We start from the raw sequence: 20,319 nt of genomic DNA on the forward strand, positions 1-20,319 counted from the left end.
TCTTTGCTGCCCGGGAAGGCAACCTCCAGCAAAACTGGAGCACTGGGGAAAGCACAGAGGAAAAGAAGCCAAGGAACCTCAAAAATTATCCCAATTTCATTTGCGGCCTATGACACCCTCCCCCAATCTAGCCAGCTTCTCAAGAATACTTGCCCCAACTCCTTAAATTTATTTAGAATTAATTTTCCTTAGGCCTAAAGTATTTCTCACCCACTCAGGTTTTATTCTGTTCGGTTTTTTTAAAGTTTCTGTATTAAAAAATGCTACTCAGATAATACCATCTCCTCAGCATTAACAGCTGATTACTTTGTAGCTGATCCACACTATGGATAGGCCAGGCAGAGGGTAAGGAGGTGTCTACGGTTGATTCAGTGGGTGCAAATAAATCAACACAGACAAGTGGAAACGTTATAGTGCCAACAAAAGCGCACTCACACCTGAAAACTCCACATCAAATAGCTCAAATATTAACCTATACAGTTCAAGAGTGATTTTATTGCTCGAAAAGACAATAATGATTTACTCTGGACAGGGATTGAAATATTTCCTGGTGAAGAAATCACAGTGAAAAAAACCTTATCACTGATCAGGCCATAGTCATCAGAAGGGACACTCACTCCTGCACCCTCTGGGCCGGCCCACAGTGACTGTGGGCGTGCCGAAGGGACCTGTGTAGTATTTATGAGTAGCGGAGATCCCCAGGCCCGCCCTGCACTTCTGATTCAGCGGGTCTGGCGTGAAGGCAGGGGAGGCACGCATTACTACACCTCACGACCACCGCAGGTGATTGATACTGGTGGCCTAGACTTGAGAAAACCACCTAGAATGAAAACCCCAGTATTAACTCAGCACAGGTGTGCTGAAGCACCCCCTGTTGGCCAGTCTGAAAACTGCTTACTCAGAGTGACTGGGTGATGGAAATTTCCAGGGGCTGTCTCAGCAAACTAGCCATAGTTTCCTTTATTCCCCAGCATTATCAGAGCAGACGGAGGCAGCAGAGGCAGTGGGTGAGCTTGGGGGCTGTCCTGAGAGCCCGCCCCGCAAGTGCTCTGGAAGTTGCCCTGAGGCTTACAAGGGAATCAGGATAAGGGGCCCCACTAAGGTATCCCTTTCCAGAAATCCTTGTTAAACAGTTTATATTTTAACAAGCAAGTCAGTGAAACTGATGGATTAGTATACATCTCAAAGCACTAGTGTCAATGCTGCGGGACCCGTGCCACCGATGCAGCCCAGGCTGCCCGACCAGAACGTGCACTCTCCAGCAGGGAGAGCTGGGCAGGACCCACAGGCTTCCACCCGCCCATGGGTGGAGAATGCATAGGCAAGAACTGCTGATTGTGGTTGTGTCAGGGGCAGCTGGTTAGAGCATTTATGTCTGTCCCAAAGGCTGAAATCCTGGGGCCTTCCTGTGACCTAAATGGGATTCCCTTCCTGCAGGTTTACGCTTGCTGACTCCCAGGGGGGACATCCTTGTGGTCAGCAAGACTAGAATGGCCAAGGAAGCCTCAGACAGTTGGACACTTGAGGAATGGAAAGCAGGGTGCTTTGGGGAATGAAATCAAATTCTAGGCTGGCCTGTCCCCAGGGTGGTTTGACCCTGGAAGGAAGGGGGCTCAATGATGTGAGGATGCTTCATATCCGTGTAACAGAATGAGCTCCACTTTTAGCCTGTAGTAGTCTGGCACAATGTTAGGGAAAGTCCTGTTGCAGCAGTGGGTGCTGAGGAGGGGGAGGAGGTGGGAGGTGTCACAGAGCAGCACATTCTTAGAGTGGCAGGGCTGCAGCATCCTCAGCAATTAGCCTTGATTTCCTCTCGTGGATACTTTGAGTCTTTCATTTCTTTGTGTTCATATGAGAGCGGGGAATCTGGATAGAGATAAACTACTTAAACAGTTATTGAATACTTAGTGAACACTTGAGGTAGGGAACTTGAGGAAGACAGAGAGGAATAGAAAACAGAATGCCTGAATTCTGGAGTTGACAGCCTGGCTGGAGATGATTTGAGGACCTAATGAATAGATGTAAATGCAAAGAAAATAATAGGGAGAGGTCTAGATAGTTGAGCACTAGTGGTCCCAGAATACCTCCTTTCTCTCTGCTCAGCATTATAATGACCATGACCTAGGTTTGAAAAGCATCCTTCGGTGTTTCCTAGGCCTGTACCCCAGCATAAGCCATCTGGTTCCTGACAGTTTTGCAGGGCGAGGAGCTGAATAAACACAGTTGTTTCCCTGAGGAAGGCCACTAGGTCTGGGACTTAGGCAAGGTGAACGAGTCTCTAACCTCAGGCATGGAGTTGAAGGGGATGCCCCTGCGTCTCTGCTAAGATGGGCACAGTGCAGTTCATGGGATTTTTCTGGTCCAAGTACTGAAAAGCATCAGCTTCCATGGGCAAATAGGGTCGGGATTTCACAAATAAATTTCAGACAAATCCAGTCCTACAACCAGAACCATTGTCTTGTAGAGGGAGCAGTGCTGGAGAAGAAACAGTGTGTAAATGGCAGTCACCTTGAACTTTCAGTCAGCTGTGAAAAAAAAACACAGTTTGACTTAGAACTTTTTCCAGAACGCTCATTTCAGTAGAACTTTTTCCAGAATGCTCATTTCAGTTTACAGATGTCCATATTAAAATAGCTGTGTAGGAACGGTACATGTCCCCTGACTCCCTGAGAAAATAGAGGAAGGGTTAATATGAGCTCAACCCAAGGGAGGCCGAGTTTGTTTCATTGGAGTCTGAGCTACTTTGGGTATATTCTTTCTTCCAGGCACGCTAATTGCTTTCTGGTGATATTAAATATTTAGAGGAAAAGCCATCTAAAAAATATTTGTCAGTACACTTATAGATATCACAATTAGAGAAATAAACTATAGCCTATAGTAACATTTTAAGAATGTGAAACCTCTTCTGAACCAAAACTTAGACAATTTCTTACTCATTGAGATTTTATTTCTTTGCACTTAATCTACAAATCAGTAGCTAAATATCTAATGATATTTGCTGTGCTTCTGGGGATAGTTAACATTCTAAAAATGTGAGCATGTTAACAACAGGGTTTTGAAATGTACTCTTAACTTTTTTTACCAAGCATGGCGCATACCACGCCTCGCAAATCAAATTTGCCTTTCATAGCAATCGTGCCTTAGAGGGATCACTCGCACTTATGTAATTTTTACTTTTGCACCTGAGTAGGAAATGTGTATGGCGTAAGTTGGGTCTAATAAGTGACATCATCATGGCATTACATTGGACGTCCCATAAAGCTTTTCTTATAGAGCTTCTGTTAAAGTTTAAGCAGCCTTCCTATCACTCGCTGCAAAAACCAGCTGTTTTTCTCTCTCTTTCTTTTACTGTTGTGTGTATTCCCACAGAATTCATTAGGATGCACTGTACCTCCAACCCCGACTGGTGGATGCCCTCGGAGGAGCAGATAAACAAAGTGTTCAGTGACGCTGTGGGTCACGCTCGGCAGGGGCGGGCAGTGGGGACTTTCCTGCACAACGGAGGCTCATTTTATGAAGGGATCGATCACCAGGCTTCCCAGGATGAAGTCTTCAGTAAAAATTCCCAGGATGGGTCTGGTGATTAGTGGACAAAGTCTTTCCACACTAGCAGCCGGTCCTCTCAAGAGTTCCAGTTGTGAATGTTCTGTTACCATCATTTTAGAATCCAAAGCATGTCACTCTGTCATATCCTAACAGAGTTAAGGTTTGCACATCCTAAACCTTAACTCTTGACCTACTGCCACAGTTCCTAGTACAAACCCATTTTAGGGTTGTTTGGGAAGTCTATGGAGCCTACAGAGATTTTCAAAATATTACATTATACAAAGAAAAAAATGACAATTGATTTTAAACGATGACTAGTTAGACGGTGAGGGTGAAAAAGAGAGGGGAGCTCCTGGTCACCTGTCTGAAATCTTCAAGTAAGCTCTTGTTTCCTGAGCAGAGCTGGTCCACACAGAGGCTGGGTTAGTGTTCCTGCCCATGGGAGAAGGTAGAGACATGGTGTTATCCTAAGGGACAAGGAACAAGCATTCTCTTAATTTAATTCAAATAAGTTGTCTTTATGTTTTCCAAAGACTTGAATTTGTACTTCTCAGCAAAGACATAGGATAGGTGACATTGCATGCTGTGTCTACACTGACAGAGCCTGTTATTAAAAAGAAACCAGAGATCAGAAGCCCCCTGTAGACAACGATTAATTGGAAGTCAGCTATTATTTTTACCACACAAAACAATTTCTCCTGTGTTGATCAGGAAGGCACTATATGATCTCTGAAGTTAACAAACAGTCATCGTTTTCACTGTTTCAGTCAAGAAACATCCAAAGATTCAAAACCATTTTCAAATGCTCGCTTTTGTAAGTTCACAGATCCACAGTCTCCATAGCCTTAAACCGGGCTCTGTTGACACAATGCCAAAGCGATGGGTTGAACAATGAGAGTTTCAGTCAGCTAGTTGTTTGGTGCACTGAGGACCAAACAAGTGATGTGACTGATGGTACTCACGGAATTGACCAGATGTTCTGGAATTGTATACACACAGCTTCAAGGCCATTCTGACAACTATGCAATGGGCTTGTCTGGAATTTCTCAGAAATGTGAGGGTCTTTTTGTGCTGAGTTGATCTTTAGAATTTGCATAAATCTCGTTTCTTGTTGTCACCAGTGGAAATGTTTCAGCCGAACTGTGGTGTGCCTCCTTCCCGCCAGCATTCCCCTGAACGACTGGCTGTGGCTGGGTTAGCAGTGGCCACTCCCACCCACTTTCCCTGCTTTAATTTGTTGAGCTTCATCTGTGAAGTTAGTAGTAATGTCTTTGGAACCATTTCTTATCCTCAGATGCTCTAGAGATGCTAGAATCTTTCCGAGTGCTTCAGGTTTGGGTGGGAGGGGAGGCTTCCTTTATCACCCTAATCCAGATGTCTGCATTCTTTGTAGAGTTGGGGGCTAAATGGGCAGCTGTTAGTGAAGGCTGCTAATGTCATCTAGAAACATGACTAAGGGTTTTGAAAATGGGTTGGAAATTCATTTAAAGTTTATGAGCATCCATGCATAAAGAGGGTTTTTTGCCACTTTTTGACAAAGTAAAATAATAAATTACCCTTTATCTTCTAGAATTAGCATCAACTCTGTGCATGACCCTAGCAATAGGTCCTTCTTTAGCTTTTGTTATGATTATTCGTTTCACCCACTGAAAAGTTTGTTTATAGAGATGGTCATTTGTCAGATCTGTTAAGTGGTACGGGGAGAACGAATATTTCCATCCTGTTTTGGAGCAACTTAGCTAAAATTTGCAGGTAAAGGAAAAGATAAGGGCAAATACAGTGCTTCTGGGAACGATGAGACTAGTGTCTTTGGCTATCCGAGGAAGAAAGATACTCCCTGAGGAGTTTTCAAGGTCTAGAAGTCAATATCTTCTAAGAATCTTTGGTGACATGAATGAAATCTTGGCCAGGAGAAAAATACCACCATAATCTCACCCGTCTTTCCCATCTTACTTTTCCTTTCTTAGCATTGGACTTTTTTGCTATAGCAGCAATATTTGACCACTGCCTTAAAAAAAAAAAAAAAAAAAAAAGAACTTCCAATTCTTATCATTTCCCTGAAAGCTTGCGAATTCCGCACATCTTCACATCCACGTGTCATCATGGAGCCATGTGTTGTGCTTTTCTTCACTGAAGGTGGTGATGGAGCATTTCTGCATTCACTCTCCATAGCCTCACAGGTTGGCGTGCTTATGACAAGTGCTTGCTCCACTCCTGTTATCGTCCCCTGAGAAGGCTCCTGGGGTCAGGAGGCTCTGCCCCTCAAGGCCTGTGGCTGCACCAGCCTTTGCTCGAAGGTACATCTGGTCTCTTCCTCCCACCCCTATTTTCAGGTGAATTATCTCTCTGTCAGCTGTTTTCCAATACTTCACAAATTCTAAAATGTTACGAGCTGCACAATGGTCATCTCTTATGCACGTGAGCAGTCAAGGCCCAGAAAGATGACTGACTTAGCATCACACGGCCAGTTCTAACGCCTCTCCTGGGTCTAGGACCTACGATCCCGTCCCCAGTCAGACGTTCCATTACACTCTTCACCGTTGATGTAGTTGCTGTGTTCCTTTAGCCGAACCCGCCGCCTGACCCGGGCACTAATGGCCCTTGGGCTGTGGCACAGTATCTGCTTGGCTGTTCTGCTTTGTCCTCTCCTTAGTCCATGTCACATGCTGCTGTTTGCACTTCCCCTTTAAGACTGGTATATTACCTGGCTCGTGGTGGTTGCCTGCATGGTCACCTGATTTTCAAATCAGGGTTTGCAAGGATCGTTCACTTATTTTTTTGGTAAGGCCGTTGCAGCCTCTGTAGCAAAGTTAAAAGCTCACCAGTGGAAAAGATCGGATGCTGTCACTTCTCTGTCAGCCTTTCCGTTGATCTCTTTGGAGACCTGGAGACCTGTATATTTTCTTGATTTGATCTTCTACATCTTTGTCTGGCAGTTGGACAAATTGCTGTCTTGAGGAGACACTCATTCTCATGTCAGCTTTTAGCAGCTTCCTTGAGTCATTTTAGCATTGGAATGACATAGATTGAATTAACACAGCTCAGGATGCAGCTTTGCTCCACCTCATTGGTGAGAGAAAAGGTCATAGGTCTGGCCTGACACCACAGACCAAATTTGGTATTTTGTCAGTGACTGGGCATGGTTCATAATCCCATAATTCCCCCAAGGGAACCGTACCTACTCTCAGTGACAGTGTCTTGATGTGCCCTGAGTTTTCCCAAATTAAAATCACATCACAAGGAGCATGCCTGCTTTCCCGGTGAATGGAACGCCAAGTGCAGTTCCGCTTGGCCCAGCATAACCCTTCAGTGATCTGTTTGGAGGATGTAGGCCAGGAACCGGGAGATGGGGTGGGGGGATGCGTCATATTCTGCAAGCAGTGACTAAGCTTCCATTTCTCACGGTCTCTTTTGAAGGTCCACCATTCACAATCTCATGGTTTAACCTCAGTATTAAATGCTTTGGAGAAAAACTGTCAATTGAAAATATTCAGCCCTGAACCCAGGCCCCACCCTCTTGGCTGAGAATTTCCACCACAGCGCTGAGGCTACTGTCACCATTTATGTTTCATAAGGCTTCACTAGGAATGGAAAGGATAGTATTAGAGCATTTGCTGGAAATAGTCATCATCTCCTTTGGTAGGGGAATTGGGAGATATGTTATACATGTGGCTACTTCATAGCTATAGGGCAAGTGGGTCATTTTATATTCTGGATCTTTCTTAGCCCTTCATCAGTCATAAACACATTGACCTGAGAGATTTGTTCACCAGGATTATAAGGCGATATAAATTACTCAATATTTTATTTGATCCAACTCCTCCATGTGTCGGATATCGATAGAATGGTTAAGTCCAGTATATTCTTGTAATACCAGATGTTTTCCAAAAATCTAGACAATAATACAAACTTGGGAATCTACAAGTTCGTGATGTCTACATTTTCCTGCCACCTTTAATGGCTTGACCTCCTGTTGCTGTCAGAAAATGGATGGAGCATCAAGTAGGATGAAGCATGCACTGTTTTCAGGAAAGCAAACGTACGTTGCCCTCATTTGAATTCTGTCATTCAGCGTGTACTCTAGAACCTAAACCTAATACCCACTGACTACCTCCTTAGTTTTTCTTAGATTTCTATCATTTTAAAAAGTCTCATTCTTGGATAACTTCGTTTTAAAAAAGATTTAAACTTTTCTCATTTCACAGTACAGATGTTTGTAATTTTTGACAGTTCTTATATACCAGTTTTTAGAAATGTAATAGAAAGTGATTTTGCACATATGGTGCAAGTCTTGCGTGTTAATGTGGTGACACTTGCCAAAACTGCTTGGCAAAACATGTCAAATAGGATGCTTGAGTCAGAACTCTAGTGTAAATGTGTCTAAACAGCAGTATGTATCATTATGATATATTTTTGTAAACATAGTGATGGCTTCTTTCAGTCGTGTAAGTACTGGATAAAAATAACCACTTCACTTGAATAATGTAGAAAAATGTCACCCAGTTGATGGCCCTCCGCAGTTATTTACATTATCAGCCAGTGGCATCAGTTCTTCTATTTGTGTTATTATTTAGAGGAGAGTGAAGAATTGATACCAGACAACATGGAGTGCAAAAATAATAACTCACCAATGCTTGCCTCCTAATTAAAATTCAGAACTATAGCGGATATGTTTACACGTTAGAGAACACTCTTACCCTCCACAATATATTCAATTGCAAGAAACATTGAGAGGTCTGGACTTCACTCATCTAATGACCAGCTCGGTAAAGCTTGGCTCCTTTTTTTTTTTTTTTTTTTTTTTTTTTGCGGTATGCGGGCCTCTCACCGCTGCGGCCTCTCCCGTTGCGGAGCACAGGCTCCGGACGCACAGGCCCAGCGGCCACGGCTCACGGGCCCAGCCGCTCCGCGGCACGTGGGATCCTCCCGGACCAGGGCACGAACCCGTGTCTCCTGCATCGGCAGGCGGACTCCCAACCACTGCGCCACCAGGGAAGCCCCCAAGCTTGGCTCTTGAAAGCACTAAATTACCAAATCTTTGTGGTAAAAATAACCAGATTAAATTTCCTCATGACCATCCATAGCTGGCTAATATACAGGCTAGGTTTTCACTGAATCACAGTTCCCCAAATTACAGTGAAAATCCATCTGCTAAGATGACTTATTCAAAAGCCTGTTCATTCTCAGAATAATTGCCCCATTACAAGTAGCCTGATGGGTCTTGTGCACATTGGAAAACTGTTTGGGCCCATTCAAAACCACTAACAATAACAATAGCTATCGCTTATATACATTGAGCCCTTGTGCGCCAGGTACTTTGGTAAGCACTTTAATGCATCCTCTCATTTTAATCCTCACAACCACCCTCTAGGGTGTTACTGTTACTACCCCATTTTATTGATAAGGCCAAGGTGCTCAGCTAATAAGAGGAAATCTTTGGGTTTAGTAAGCAGAATGAGTAGTTCAGTTTTCCCTAGTAGTTAAGGTTCTCAAACCCCTTAAACACTTTGGAATGGATTTGTTGTTTAATTGAAGTAGTGAATAAATTAAAATTTGTTCACATTTCTGTCATAGGTTCCCAGTACAAAAACGCAGGGATATAAAAGCAAAACTTTGAACTCAGAGAAGTGATGGTCTGTGGGAACGGCTAGATGGTAGAAATGGCACCGGACATCAGTTAGCCAATGTCCATTCACTTTTCACATTTGTTGTATTCATAGCCTTAGAATTGATGAGTCTGGTTTGGAAGAGAGGGTTTCAATCTATGATGTCACTGTGAGAACCGTCGTGAAGTTTTTGTAGGAAAATACAGTAATCTGTTCTTTCTTGTAGTTGTGGCTTTAACATCTCTGGCTGTGTTTAAGTTCAAGAGCTTGCCATGGCCATCAGGGCCTGGCTTTGTTTCTAAGGAATAGGGCATGCCAGTCCATGAGAGGGGTCCTGAAACCTTCAAGGTCACTGGTCTAGTCCGACCCTGCCCCATTTAAGCATTGCCTTTGTGTGTCTCTCCTCTCTGGAACTTCATGTAGCAGCCTAACACTGGGGCCAACTTGCCTTTACTCTATTTTCTATGATGAACACTTGTGGAGAAACTGTGACAAATCCATTGATCCTAATATTTTTATTGTTGAAGTCTTGTTGATTCTCTATGAATAATTTCTATTTGATTGTACTGTGTAGAGTTAAAACCCACCAGAGGTATGTTAATAAAACTATAAATGCATAGTGTAATATAGAATAGCAAGATTTTTTGTGAACAATTTATATAGAAGAGTAAGTTGTTTTTTAAGTGTTAGGCACTTTTCTTTTAGGAACTTAAAACGTTATAAGAGTTTTTTAAACATTCAATATTTTTAATTATAAGAAACATTTGTTACTAGAGCCAATTATTTCAGGTGTTCTAACTGGAGTATTGATTTTATTACCTCATATACCTCTAGAATGCCACATGTTCTGTTGGAGATAAAATTGCACAATAAATGTCAAGTCTCTGTTAAGTGTTTTGACTTGCTTTTTGAATCTTTCTCCAATTCAAGATGGTTTTCTGGTTTGTTTGTTGGTTTTTAAACAGAAAAGATGGTTATGTCAGGGAACCGACCAGAACTCATCCAGAAATTCACTTGATCTAGTGAATGAATGGGACAGCCAATGATGATCCAGGAGTGACATGCCATCCAAGATTTCTGTACAGTATTTTGTACATTCACATTTTAAACATACATGCTTCTATAGTTCCATTCTATCAGGGAGAGGAGGAACCCTACAGCTGCTACTGTTGACCTTTAACCATAAATAGACGCTGCTTGTTTATGGTTATTGAACAGTGACCTGACTACAAAAGCAAGGTAGCTATGGCTAAATAAGGTGGCATAGTGGTGGCTTCCCACTTTCAGTTATTACGTAAAATATAAATCTGATGTATCAACCATTACTGATCAGTGAAACTGAATAAGTGTCATTCATAAGTTAGACTAAGTAAAAACTAAGACAAAACACATTTTTCATTTTAGGGAAAAGAGATGTTTTATTTTTGCACTACAAGATGCAATGTTCTGAACAGTAGTTTTGGGTGAAAAAATAATTTAGTCCAAATAATTTGAGTTTGAATTGGGATATCAATTAAAATGAAATTTAAGTTATTTTATTATTCTAAAGCATTAAAAGAGGATTATTAACTAACTTCGGTTTTTTAATATTTTGTAGCAGGTCACACAGAGTAAAAGCTACAGATCAAAAAAGTATTAGGAACAAATTCAGCAAGTTTGCAGGATACAAGATCGATATACGAAAATCAACTGTATCTCTATACATTAACAATAAACACTCTGAAAATGAAATTTTAAAAAACAATTTTATTTTCAATAACATCAGAAAGAACAAAATACTTAGGAATAAATTTTAAGAAACAAATGCCAGACTTGTACACTGCAAACTACAACACATTATTGGAAGTAATTTTAAAATATCTAAATAACGAGAGGACATCCCATGATAATGGAGTGGAAGAATCGATATTGTTAAGATGGCAATACTCCCCAAATTGATCTACTGGTCCATTGCAATTTCTATCCATATCTCAGGTGACTTCTCTGCAGACATTGACAAGCTTATCCTAAAGTTCTGATGGAAATGCAAGGAATCCAGGTAGCCAACAAAAATCCTTACATTTGCGGTCAATTGATTTTTAACAAGGGTGCCAAGATAATTCAATGGGGAAGGAATAGTCATTTCAACAAATGATCCTGAGACAACAGGATATCCACATTGAAAAGAATGAAGTTGGGCCCCTACTTTTATACCATGTGCAAAAAATAATTGAAAATAGGTCATAGACCTAAATGGAAGAGCTAAAATTATAAAACTCTTAGAAGAAAACACAGTAGTGAATCTTGGGTTAAGCCATGGTTTTTTCAGTATGACACCAGAAAGCATAAGTGATTAAAAAAAAAAAAAAAAGATAAATTGTACTTCAAAATGAAAAACTTTTGTGCTTCCAAGAACAACATGAAGAACAAAAAGATAGCCCACAGGATGGGAGAAAATATTTGCAAATTATGTATCTGATAAGAAACTTGTAGCCAGAATATATAGATCTCTTACAATTCAACAATAAACACAAATAGCCTAATTAAAAGTGGGCAAGGGTTCTGAATATACATTCTCCAAGGAAGATACAAATGGCCGATAGGCACATTTGAAAAGATGCTCAACATCACCAGTTATTAGGGAAATGCAAATTAAACCACAGTGAAATACCAGTGAAAAAGATACACAATAACAAATACTAGCTAGGATATGGACAGATTGAAATCTTCATACATTGCTGGTAGGAATGTAAAATGGTGCAGTCACTTTGAAAAACAGTTTGGCAATTCCTTAAAAAGTTAAATATAGGTTATCGTTTGACCCAGCAATTCCACTCATGGGTATATACCCAAGAGAATTGGAAACATGTCTACACAAAAACTTGTACACAAATGTTCACAGGAGCCCTATGATACCAAAAAGTGGAATCAATCCAAATGTCCATTAATTGATGAATGGACAAACAAAATGTGGTGTATCCACACAATGGAGTGTTGTTCAGTCATAAAAAAGGAATAAAATACTAATACATACTACAACATGGATGAACCCTTTAAAGTTGATTATACATTCATGCAATATATTTACTGAGAGCCTGATGTGCTTGGCCCTGTATCAGGTACCGTGTCCCAAGAGCCAAATAAATACAGCCAGCAGCTGAATAACTAGTTGGAGAAAAGTGACCAAGACCTATTATGAATTATGAGAAAATCCCAAGTTCCAGTAGGCAACTTGCTCCTCCAGTAAAGCTGTATTTACAAAGCTGAATCAGGCATAGAATGAGAGAAAATAAAGGTCACTGAGTGTGTCTCTATCATACCAAAATAGTTCAATTTGACCATATCAGCCAAAGTACACGCCAATTGAGGGAAAGAATTATTCATATATATAATTTGGTGTGCTCCCAAATCCTGGTTGAATCATTCTCTTTTTCTCTTTTGCTTTTTCCCACCTCCCCTCAAAGCTGTTGCTCAGGCCTCACATAGACACCATCCTAGTGATACATACCTGGTGTTTCAACCAGTCTGTCAGGAAACAGTTGGCACGGTTGATTTGAGAAGAGCTGGATACAAACACTTAGTCCAAAGGGGTGAGCAGAGTAGCCTGAAACTACAGTGGGGAGTGTAGTGTCCAGACCTTGCACTGGCAGGGCACTGTCATCGGCCTGAAGAGGTGAGGTGAGCCGGTGGGTGTACTGGAATGAGGGCTCCCTGCTAGGAAATGTGATCTCCATGTGAGGAAACCTGGTTAGACTCAGCAGAGCCTGCAGGGAGGGAGCCAGGAGAATCAGTACCCTTACTTCTCGACTCACTTCTGTCTCCTTGGGATGCTCCCCTCTAGCTGAGAGCAACTGGAAACCAGAGGGCAGGAGACCACCTTGATGTCCACACAGGTCAGCCCCCTGGGACCTAGAGCAAGGCGGCGACAGAGTAAAGGGAAGAAGTTAATCACAATTGATCATGGGGGTGAGCTAGGTAGTTCAAAGATCTCTTTGGTTCCCCTCCACTGAAATTCTGAGAGTCGACATCTTTACATAAATGACCTTTTAATTTTTAATAATTTGAATAGTTAACATTTCTTAAGTCAGTAGTTGAATGCTTTACTATCATTATCGCAGTGAATCTTCTTACAGCCTCTACGAGGTAAACTCTAATATTATCCCCGCTCTACAGATGAGTAAACTGATGCTTAGAGACATGTGTCCAAGGTCACAGAGCTAGTGGTGGTGAAGCGCTAAAGGCCAGATGCTAATCCAGGTGGTCCACTCCAAATGAGAAGCCCGTGTTTCACTGACTGCGATAAAACTGATCTTTGAAGATTTGCAAGGCTGAGGAAACAAGTTGCAACAATGAGACTGATAAAACAGTAACTACTTCTTAAGTCTACCCAGCTTTGGCTGGTCCAACTATAATTCATTTCTCAATGTGGCCCGAGAAGACTGCTGCTCAAAATCCTGAAAAAATTCCCAGATGAATATTGGTGCAGTTTCTGGGTCCCAGGTGAGACTTGGTTCTGATTCAGTCCTAAAGATCCATAGAGACACAGTCTCAATGCCTCTGTCAGTAGTCCTCTGTATTCATTGATCCTGATGTTTAAGAAATATGCCTTCTTCTATGAATGAATGGAGAGATAGACAGATGATAGATAGATAGATAGATAGATAGATAGATAGATAGATGAGGTAGGATGAGTTACATCAAAATAGAATATCTTTTGGACCTTGTACTTATGCATTGTCAAATTTTAATAAATGAGGTTAAAACATGGATTGAAATACAGCTTTAAGATGTTTATCTATATTCTCATCTAACAAAAATGTTATGGACTACAGTGGTTAGAATTCCAGGCTTTCACTCTCAGGGGCCCTGGTTCAATCCCTGGTCGGGGAACTAAGATCCCACAAGTTGCACAGCCCAGCCGAAAAAAAAAAATGTTATGGACCAGATTAATCCTGCCTTTTTTTTTTTTTTAACCTTCTTTACTCCTGAAAAATAGAAATTCATCAAGGCACAAGAATATTTAAGAATACCACTAATGAAAATGAAATATAATGAACAGTAAGCTGTGTGGTTGGAGAGAAGCAGAGAAATCAGAAAACATATAAATATAGACAGTTTTTAAAAGCTAAGGTCCACTTCCCAGCAATAAGTGAGATTTAAAACGTTCTTCACTCTCTGCCAGATTCTAGGAAGAAATTCAGGCCCTGTCAAGGTGTGAGGAACAGGGGTATGGAAATGTCTTCTAGTCTGTCTCTTTTTTGGTACCAACGACTATGATTCTTTCTCTTTTCTGGCAACATAGAAGCATTTTCAATTCAATTTTTAAAACATAATAATTGTGTTTGTGGCTTGTGTTGTGTTTTCTATTAACACTCTGTACTAAATAATTACCCTTTCATTTCTGGTGTATTTTTGAATATGCTGTTTTTTCTGTGACTGCAGAAGAATGTCAAAGTCAAAACTAGGCATGTGACATGTGAAATATATGTTAGCTTTAAATTTAGTAAAGATTAGGGAATTGTCACGTTTCTCTTTAAGGATACTAAAAGGGGAAAATCTTCATGAATCTACAGAGAACTATAAACACGTGTTTAATGAAGAAGTGTATAATCCTGATGAAAAGTATAAAGGAAGACATTTCTTTGAAGTGTCAATAACTGAGAAGTTACGGGTAAAGGAAATTTAGATATTATCTAATTCAGCAGGCAGTTACTGTCACTTATAGGAAAGTAAGGCCTAGAACACTCTAGTAACTTGTTCAATTTCGTGCAGCTATTTACTAGCAGTGCCTAAATGAATATCAAAACAATACAGTCCCCTAGAACTGTTAAGATTTTTACAGCTACTTGTTCAAATTTCTTGTTGGTGTTTCCCTTTTTTCTTTGGCTGCCAGGAAGCCCGATGTTCAGTTATATCTCAACTGCAGCTTCCCTTAGGTCAGCTTTTCTGTCTGCTTGTTCTCAACCACCACCAACCATCTTTTTCTGTTCTTGATGTTTGCATTTATCTTTGAAAATTTACTGTAACAGCGCTGTATCATGATGTGCTATTTTTACCTGGAAATGGATGAAATATGGATGATAAGTTTATTAGAGTGCTTCCTAGAACATAAGTTGTCATGTTGAAACGCTAAGCCCAGAAATAAGAAATCTCCTTCACACCTCCCTACCACGTACTCCACCCACCTCTCCCCAGCACTGACAAAAACATTTCAAACTATTTGTTCCAACTTATCTATCTGGAATTTATTTTTTCCACCTGTGGTCACTTCCCTTCCAGGGTTCTATCCCCTCTTTGTCTGCAATGAGAATAAGAATCTGGCAGATGACAGTAAAAGACAAATACATGATATCACTTGTATGTGAAATCTAAAAAAAAAATGGTACAGATAAACTTATTTACAAAACAGAAATGGAGTCACAGATGTAGAAAACAAACTTATGGTTATGGGGTGGGAGGGGAAGGAGGAGGGAGAGGGGTAACTTGGGAGATTGGGATTGACATATACACACGACTATATATAAAATAGATAACGAATAAGGACCTATACCGTATAGCACAAGGAACTCTACTCAATACTCTGTAATGGCCTATATGGGAAAAGAATCTAAAAAGGAGTGGATATATGTATACGTATAACTGATTCACTTTGCTGTACAGCAGAAACTAACACAACTTTTAAAATCAACTATACTCCAATAAAAATTTAAATAAAGAAGACATCTGGTGGGTAAGGAAAAGTGAGGAACTTGTCCAGAGGTAAAGACATGTAATGTCCAGGGGACCTGATCCCTCTCTATCTGGGGCCCTAGTTAGGAGCCTTTGAGCAGAATTAGCTCTGAACAAGTATCTGTTGTCTGACCCGAGTTGGAGGGGAAGTAATTTTCGGTAGTGAGAAACCACTGTGGTTTTAAGCTACCAAGGTCTCAAGGTTATTTTGTTACTGCAGCATAACTTAGGCTACCTTGACTCACACTCACACTACAAGATTCTAACTCTTTTGGGTCAATACCGCTCTGAAAATCTTATAAAAACACAGGACTCTCTCCCTAGATACACTCAGGATTTTCCAGGAAATTCCAAGGGATTCTTGAATCCCCTAAATTTTACCCATGGTCCCATGTTAAGAACTCCTAATCTAGAACCTTCTCTCAGCTCAGAATCACTTTTTCCCTGAAAGCTTACCTTACAGGGTTTTTTTTGTTTCTTCTTATAGTACTTGTTGGTTATATAGAAAGGCTTTGGAGTAAAATATGTTGCTCTAAAATATTAAAATGAAATGCCCCAATTTTTAATCTAGAAAGAGGGTATCAGACATATGGATGAACCTGTTCCAGAAATGAAACACCACTATTAAAAAAGGATCATGCTATGATCATTATCGAAACAAATCAGCTTTGCTCCCCAAAATACCCTAAAAACTAATGCATATACCTTCTCAAAATTATGCCAAGCCTTAATCTGGTGTGTTCTTTAATACTAAAAGCTTTAACGTATACTAATAAAAATATTTATAAGGAAACATTTTTTTAAGGACAATTATTCTGTGCTAGAAACAGTCCTTCCCATTTTGTTGAGCAGACAAGCTTGCAGGCAGGCAGGCACTACAGACACAGCCATCCACATCATTCCCTTCATGTTCCTGCCTCCCCTCCCTCCCCTTCGCTCTAATCAGAAGAGCAAATGCATTTACTCTGCAGTGATACCTGTTCAGCGAGCAGATGTTTCTATCACCTAGGTACTAAGTGTCTAACCAGGAAAATACTTGCAGAATGTTTAAAATCCGGTCACTTAAATTTGTTCCTAACATAAAGCAACTTTTACAAGCAAGTCATCAGATAATGATCCAGTGTTTTTGTAAAGTACCTTTAAAATCATTGTTTCTTGTCTCTTCCTGCTCGATTCTTATCTAACAATTAACAAAAACTGATTTTATTTCCATCTCCCTTTTCAGCTATCTGTAATCAAACACCTAATTTTATTTTATATTTCTTCTTCTTTTTTTTTTTTTTTTAAGCATTTATTGAGTCTTTAGTGTGTGCTAGGCACGATGCAAGTGGTCGGTCCTGGGCCTGCCCTTGGGTCTTCGGTTCCCCGTCACCAGGAAAAGATGGGATGCAGAGGAAAGAGTATTGTGGTCTTTTCAGAATGACACATACTGGCTGCAGCTGGTCACTGGGCTCCAACCAGTGGGCTCTGCTTGGAGAGAATCAGAAATAGCCCCTGCAAGATCTGGTCTTGTTGAGACAGGGAAGTGGGCTCTTCCCAGAACCATGCCTGGCTCAACTTCTCCCAGAACACAGCTCAGGATGAATGCAGAAGGATCTAGGTGAGCTCCTTACACGCTATAGGTTACATTGGTTACAACTTATTTTACTGCTCTTTTTAAATCACCCACAGCCATTTTTAAAATGGACTTCTGGAAGTGAAGAGTTTTCTTCTCAAGTCCTATGATTAAAGCCTGTATTGTAATGAAAAATTCCTAGTTAAATCTTTACTCTTAAAAAAACCATCATTCTGGGGACTTCCCAGGTGGCACAGTGGTTGAGAATCTGCCTGCCAATGCAGGGGACACGAGTTTGAGACCCGGTCCGGGAAGATCCCACATGCCACAGAGCAACTGGGCCCGTGCGCCACAACTGCTGGGCCCATGCTCTAGAGCCCACGAGCCACAACTACTGAGCCCACGTGGCACAACTGCTGAAGCCCGTGCACCTGGAGTCCAGTGCTCTGCAATGAGAGGCCTGTGCACCGCAATGAAGAGTAATGCTGCAACTAGAGAAAGCCCATGCACAGCAACGAGGACCCAATGCAGCCAAAAATAAATAAATAAATAAATAAATAAATTTTAAAAAGAAAAAAAAAACCATCATTCTGGGACTTCCCTCGTGGTCCAGTGGCTAAGACTCCACGCTCCCAATACAGGGGGCCCAGGTTCAATCCCTGGTCAGGGAATTAGATCCCACATGCCGCAACTAAGACCCAGCACAGCTGGGTCTTTTTAAAAAATCAGTCTAACTGATTTTTTAAAAAATCATTCTTTTTGCAAATTGGAAAGAAAAGGATGAATGATTTTCAAAATAATTGCCGGTGACAGCCTTTCATACTCAAGAGAGTGTTAGAAATATACCACGTGGCTCCAAGCATGCTAAAGTTGAAAGAATTGTTTTATTACTAACTTACCTTATTTACAGTCAACTTCTAGCTTTGTGGCTTTGTAATAGTTTCAAAGTCTTCAGTATGTTTGTATAAGAAGAGAATGACTGTAAAGCAATTATACACCAATAAAGATGTTAAAAAAAAAAAGAAAATGACTCTTTCCATTGAGGACCTGCAAATAGGTCATCCTGTTAACTATCATGGTATCCTGCTGCCTTCATAGCACTTATGACAGTATTATATATATTTGTCTGATTCTTTATATAAAGTTTGTATGCCTCATGAGACTTTTAACTCTATGATATCAGGGGACATAATTAATTCTTTCACCTTTTTATATCTTTTGCCTACCACAGAACCTGGCATATTGTATGGAGTATCAAAATATTTTAACATGTTAGTTTACTATGCTCATGTATGTGTATATACATAGATAATGATCACAGCAAGAAGCTTTTAAAAGATTTGAAGAGGTTTGTGGGAAATGACTTAGATCGTCCTCACTGTGGCAGCGCCGGCACCATTTCATCCCACTGCCTCAATTGCAGAGAATCTAGGCACATCCTGACTTGTGATGGAGAGTGAAGACACATGAGAAAACCCTTAAGAAATAATTCTATATAGCTTCACTGTAATTCGAAAAGCAAGAATTTATTTTAGTTATACAGGCATGCGGAAATGTAAATGTCAATCATATTCACAACTCTTAGAAGACATAGGGGTTTAGTTCTCCAAATTATTCTGCACACAGGTAGCTAGAATGCACACACACACACACACACACACACACACACACACACACACACACACTACTACAGTACCTTGGCATTAGATAGAGTGCAGAGACCTTGGAAGACAGGGGACCTGAATTGAAATCCCAGCCCCAATACATACTGGCTGTGTCACCTTAGGCAAATTACTTAAATCTCTCCAAGTCTCAGTTTCCTTATCTGTAAAATATCTACCGCTTTGAGTTAACATAAGAATTGAAGCTAACATCTTGCTATTTGTTTTCTATTTATCTCATCTTTTCTTTGTTCCTTGTTTATTGACTTGTTTTGGATTTATTATGTTTCCATTTTATCTCCACTGTTGGCTTATTAGATACCTCTTTGTGTGTGTGTGTGTGAGCGTGTGTGTGTGTGTGTGTGTGAGCGTGCACACGCATGTTTTAGCAGTTGCTCCATGACTTACAATATACATCTTTAACATCGCGGTCTGCCTTGAAATAAAGACATACCACTTCATTAACAGTGTAAGAATCTTACAACAATGCATTTCCTTTGCGCTATTGCTGTCACATATTTTAATTCTACATTTTATGGGTTTTTAAACTCAATTCCATTTTGGTCAAAGAACATACTTTGTATGATTTAAATCCTTTTAACTTTATTGAAACATGTTTTATGGCGAAGCACATGGTCTTTATTGGTAAATACTCCAAGTGACCTTCAAAAGAATGTTCATTTCCGTTTTGGGATGGAATGTACTGTAAATATCAAATAGGTCAAGTTAGTTGATAGTGTCGTTCACATCTGCTGTATGCTTGCTGATTTTTCAGTCTACTTTTATTGATTATTGTGAGAGGGGCATTGTGTGGATATATCTATTTCTCTTTCAGTTCTATCAGTTTTGCCTCACGTATTTTGAAACTCTGATAATGAGACTGATTTCTTTAACCAAGAAACCAGAATTTATATCTTCAGATAAGTATTATTCTTCAAATTAGTAATTGCCTTGAAAGGACATGAACTCATTAAAACAATATTCATGTTGTTTGTAGGGCTCCTCCTACAGAATGAAATGATAAGCTGCAAACACAAAATAGATTTCATTACAGTGTTCCTTATTTTTAACCCCAAATAATAATAACCAGCATACCAATCCACCATATTCATCAGTCTTGGATCCAGCTAGTTTTGACTGCTTCCCAAAACATTCCATTTATCCTCAAAAGATGAAGATATCCATCACTTCATCAGGCCTATTTTTACAAATGAGTTACAAATACTATAGTTAACTCCCAAGC

General features: G+C 40.3%; 1 protein-coding gene across 3 annotated transcripts in view; it reads left to right on the forward strand.

Annotated features, from left to right (window-relative positions):
* Positions 1 to 7,649, forward strand: part of BEND4 (BEN domain containing 4) — a 30,769-nt gene extending 23,120 nt beyond the window's left edge. Inside the window, exon 5 of one of the 3 annotated variants that reach the window (XM_067036156.1) lies at positions 7,443 to 7,649. In XM_067036156.1, the coding sequence (XP_066892257.1) occupies positions 7,443 to 7,504 (62 nt within the window). In that variant the 3' untranslated portion in view covers positions 7,505 to 7,649. Of the gene's footprint in view, positions 1 to 3,369; positions 5,012 to 7,442 lie in introns of those variants that run through there. The other 2 variants (XM_059065845.2, XM_067036157.1) reach the window with 2 other exon arrangements.
* Positions 7,650 to 20,319: the final 12,670 nt, after the last annotated feature.

This window comes from Kogia breviceps, chromosome 6 (genome assembly GCF_026419965.1).
Source record: "Kogia breviceps isolate mKogBre1 chromosome 6, mKogBre1 haplotype 1, whole genome shotgun sequence".
Classification (NCBI taxonomy): Eukaryota; Metazoa; Chordata; class Mammalia; order Artiodactyla; family Physeteridae; genus Kogia; species Kogia breviceps.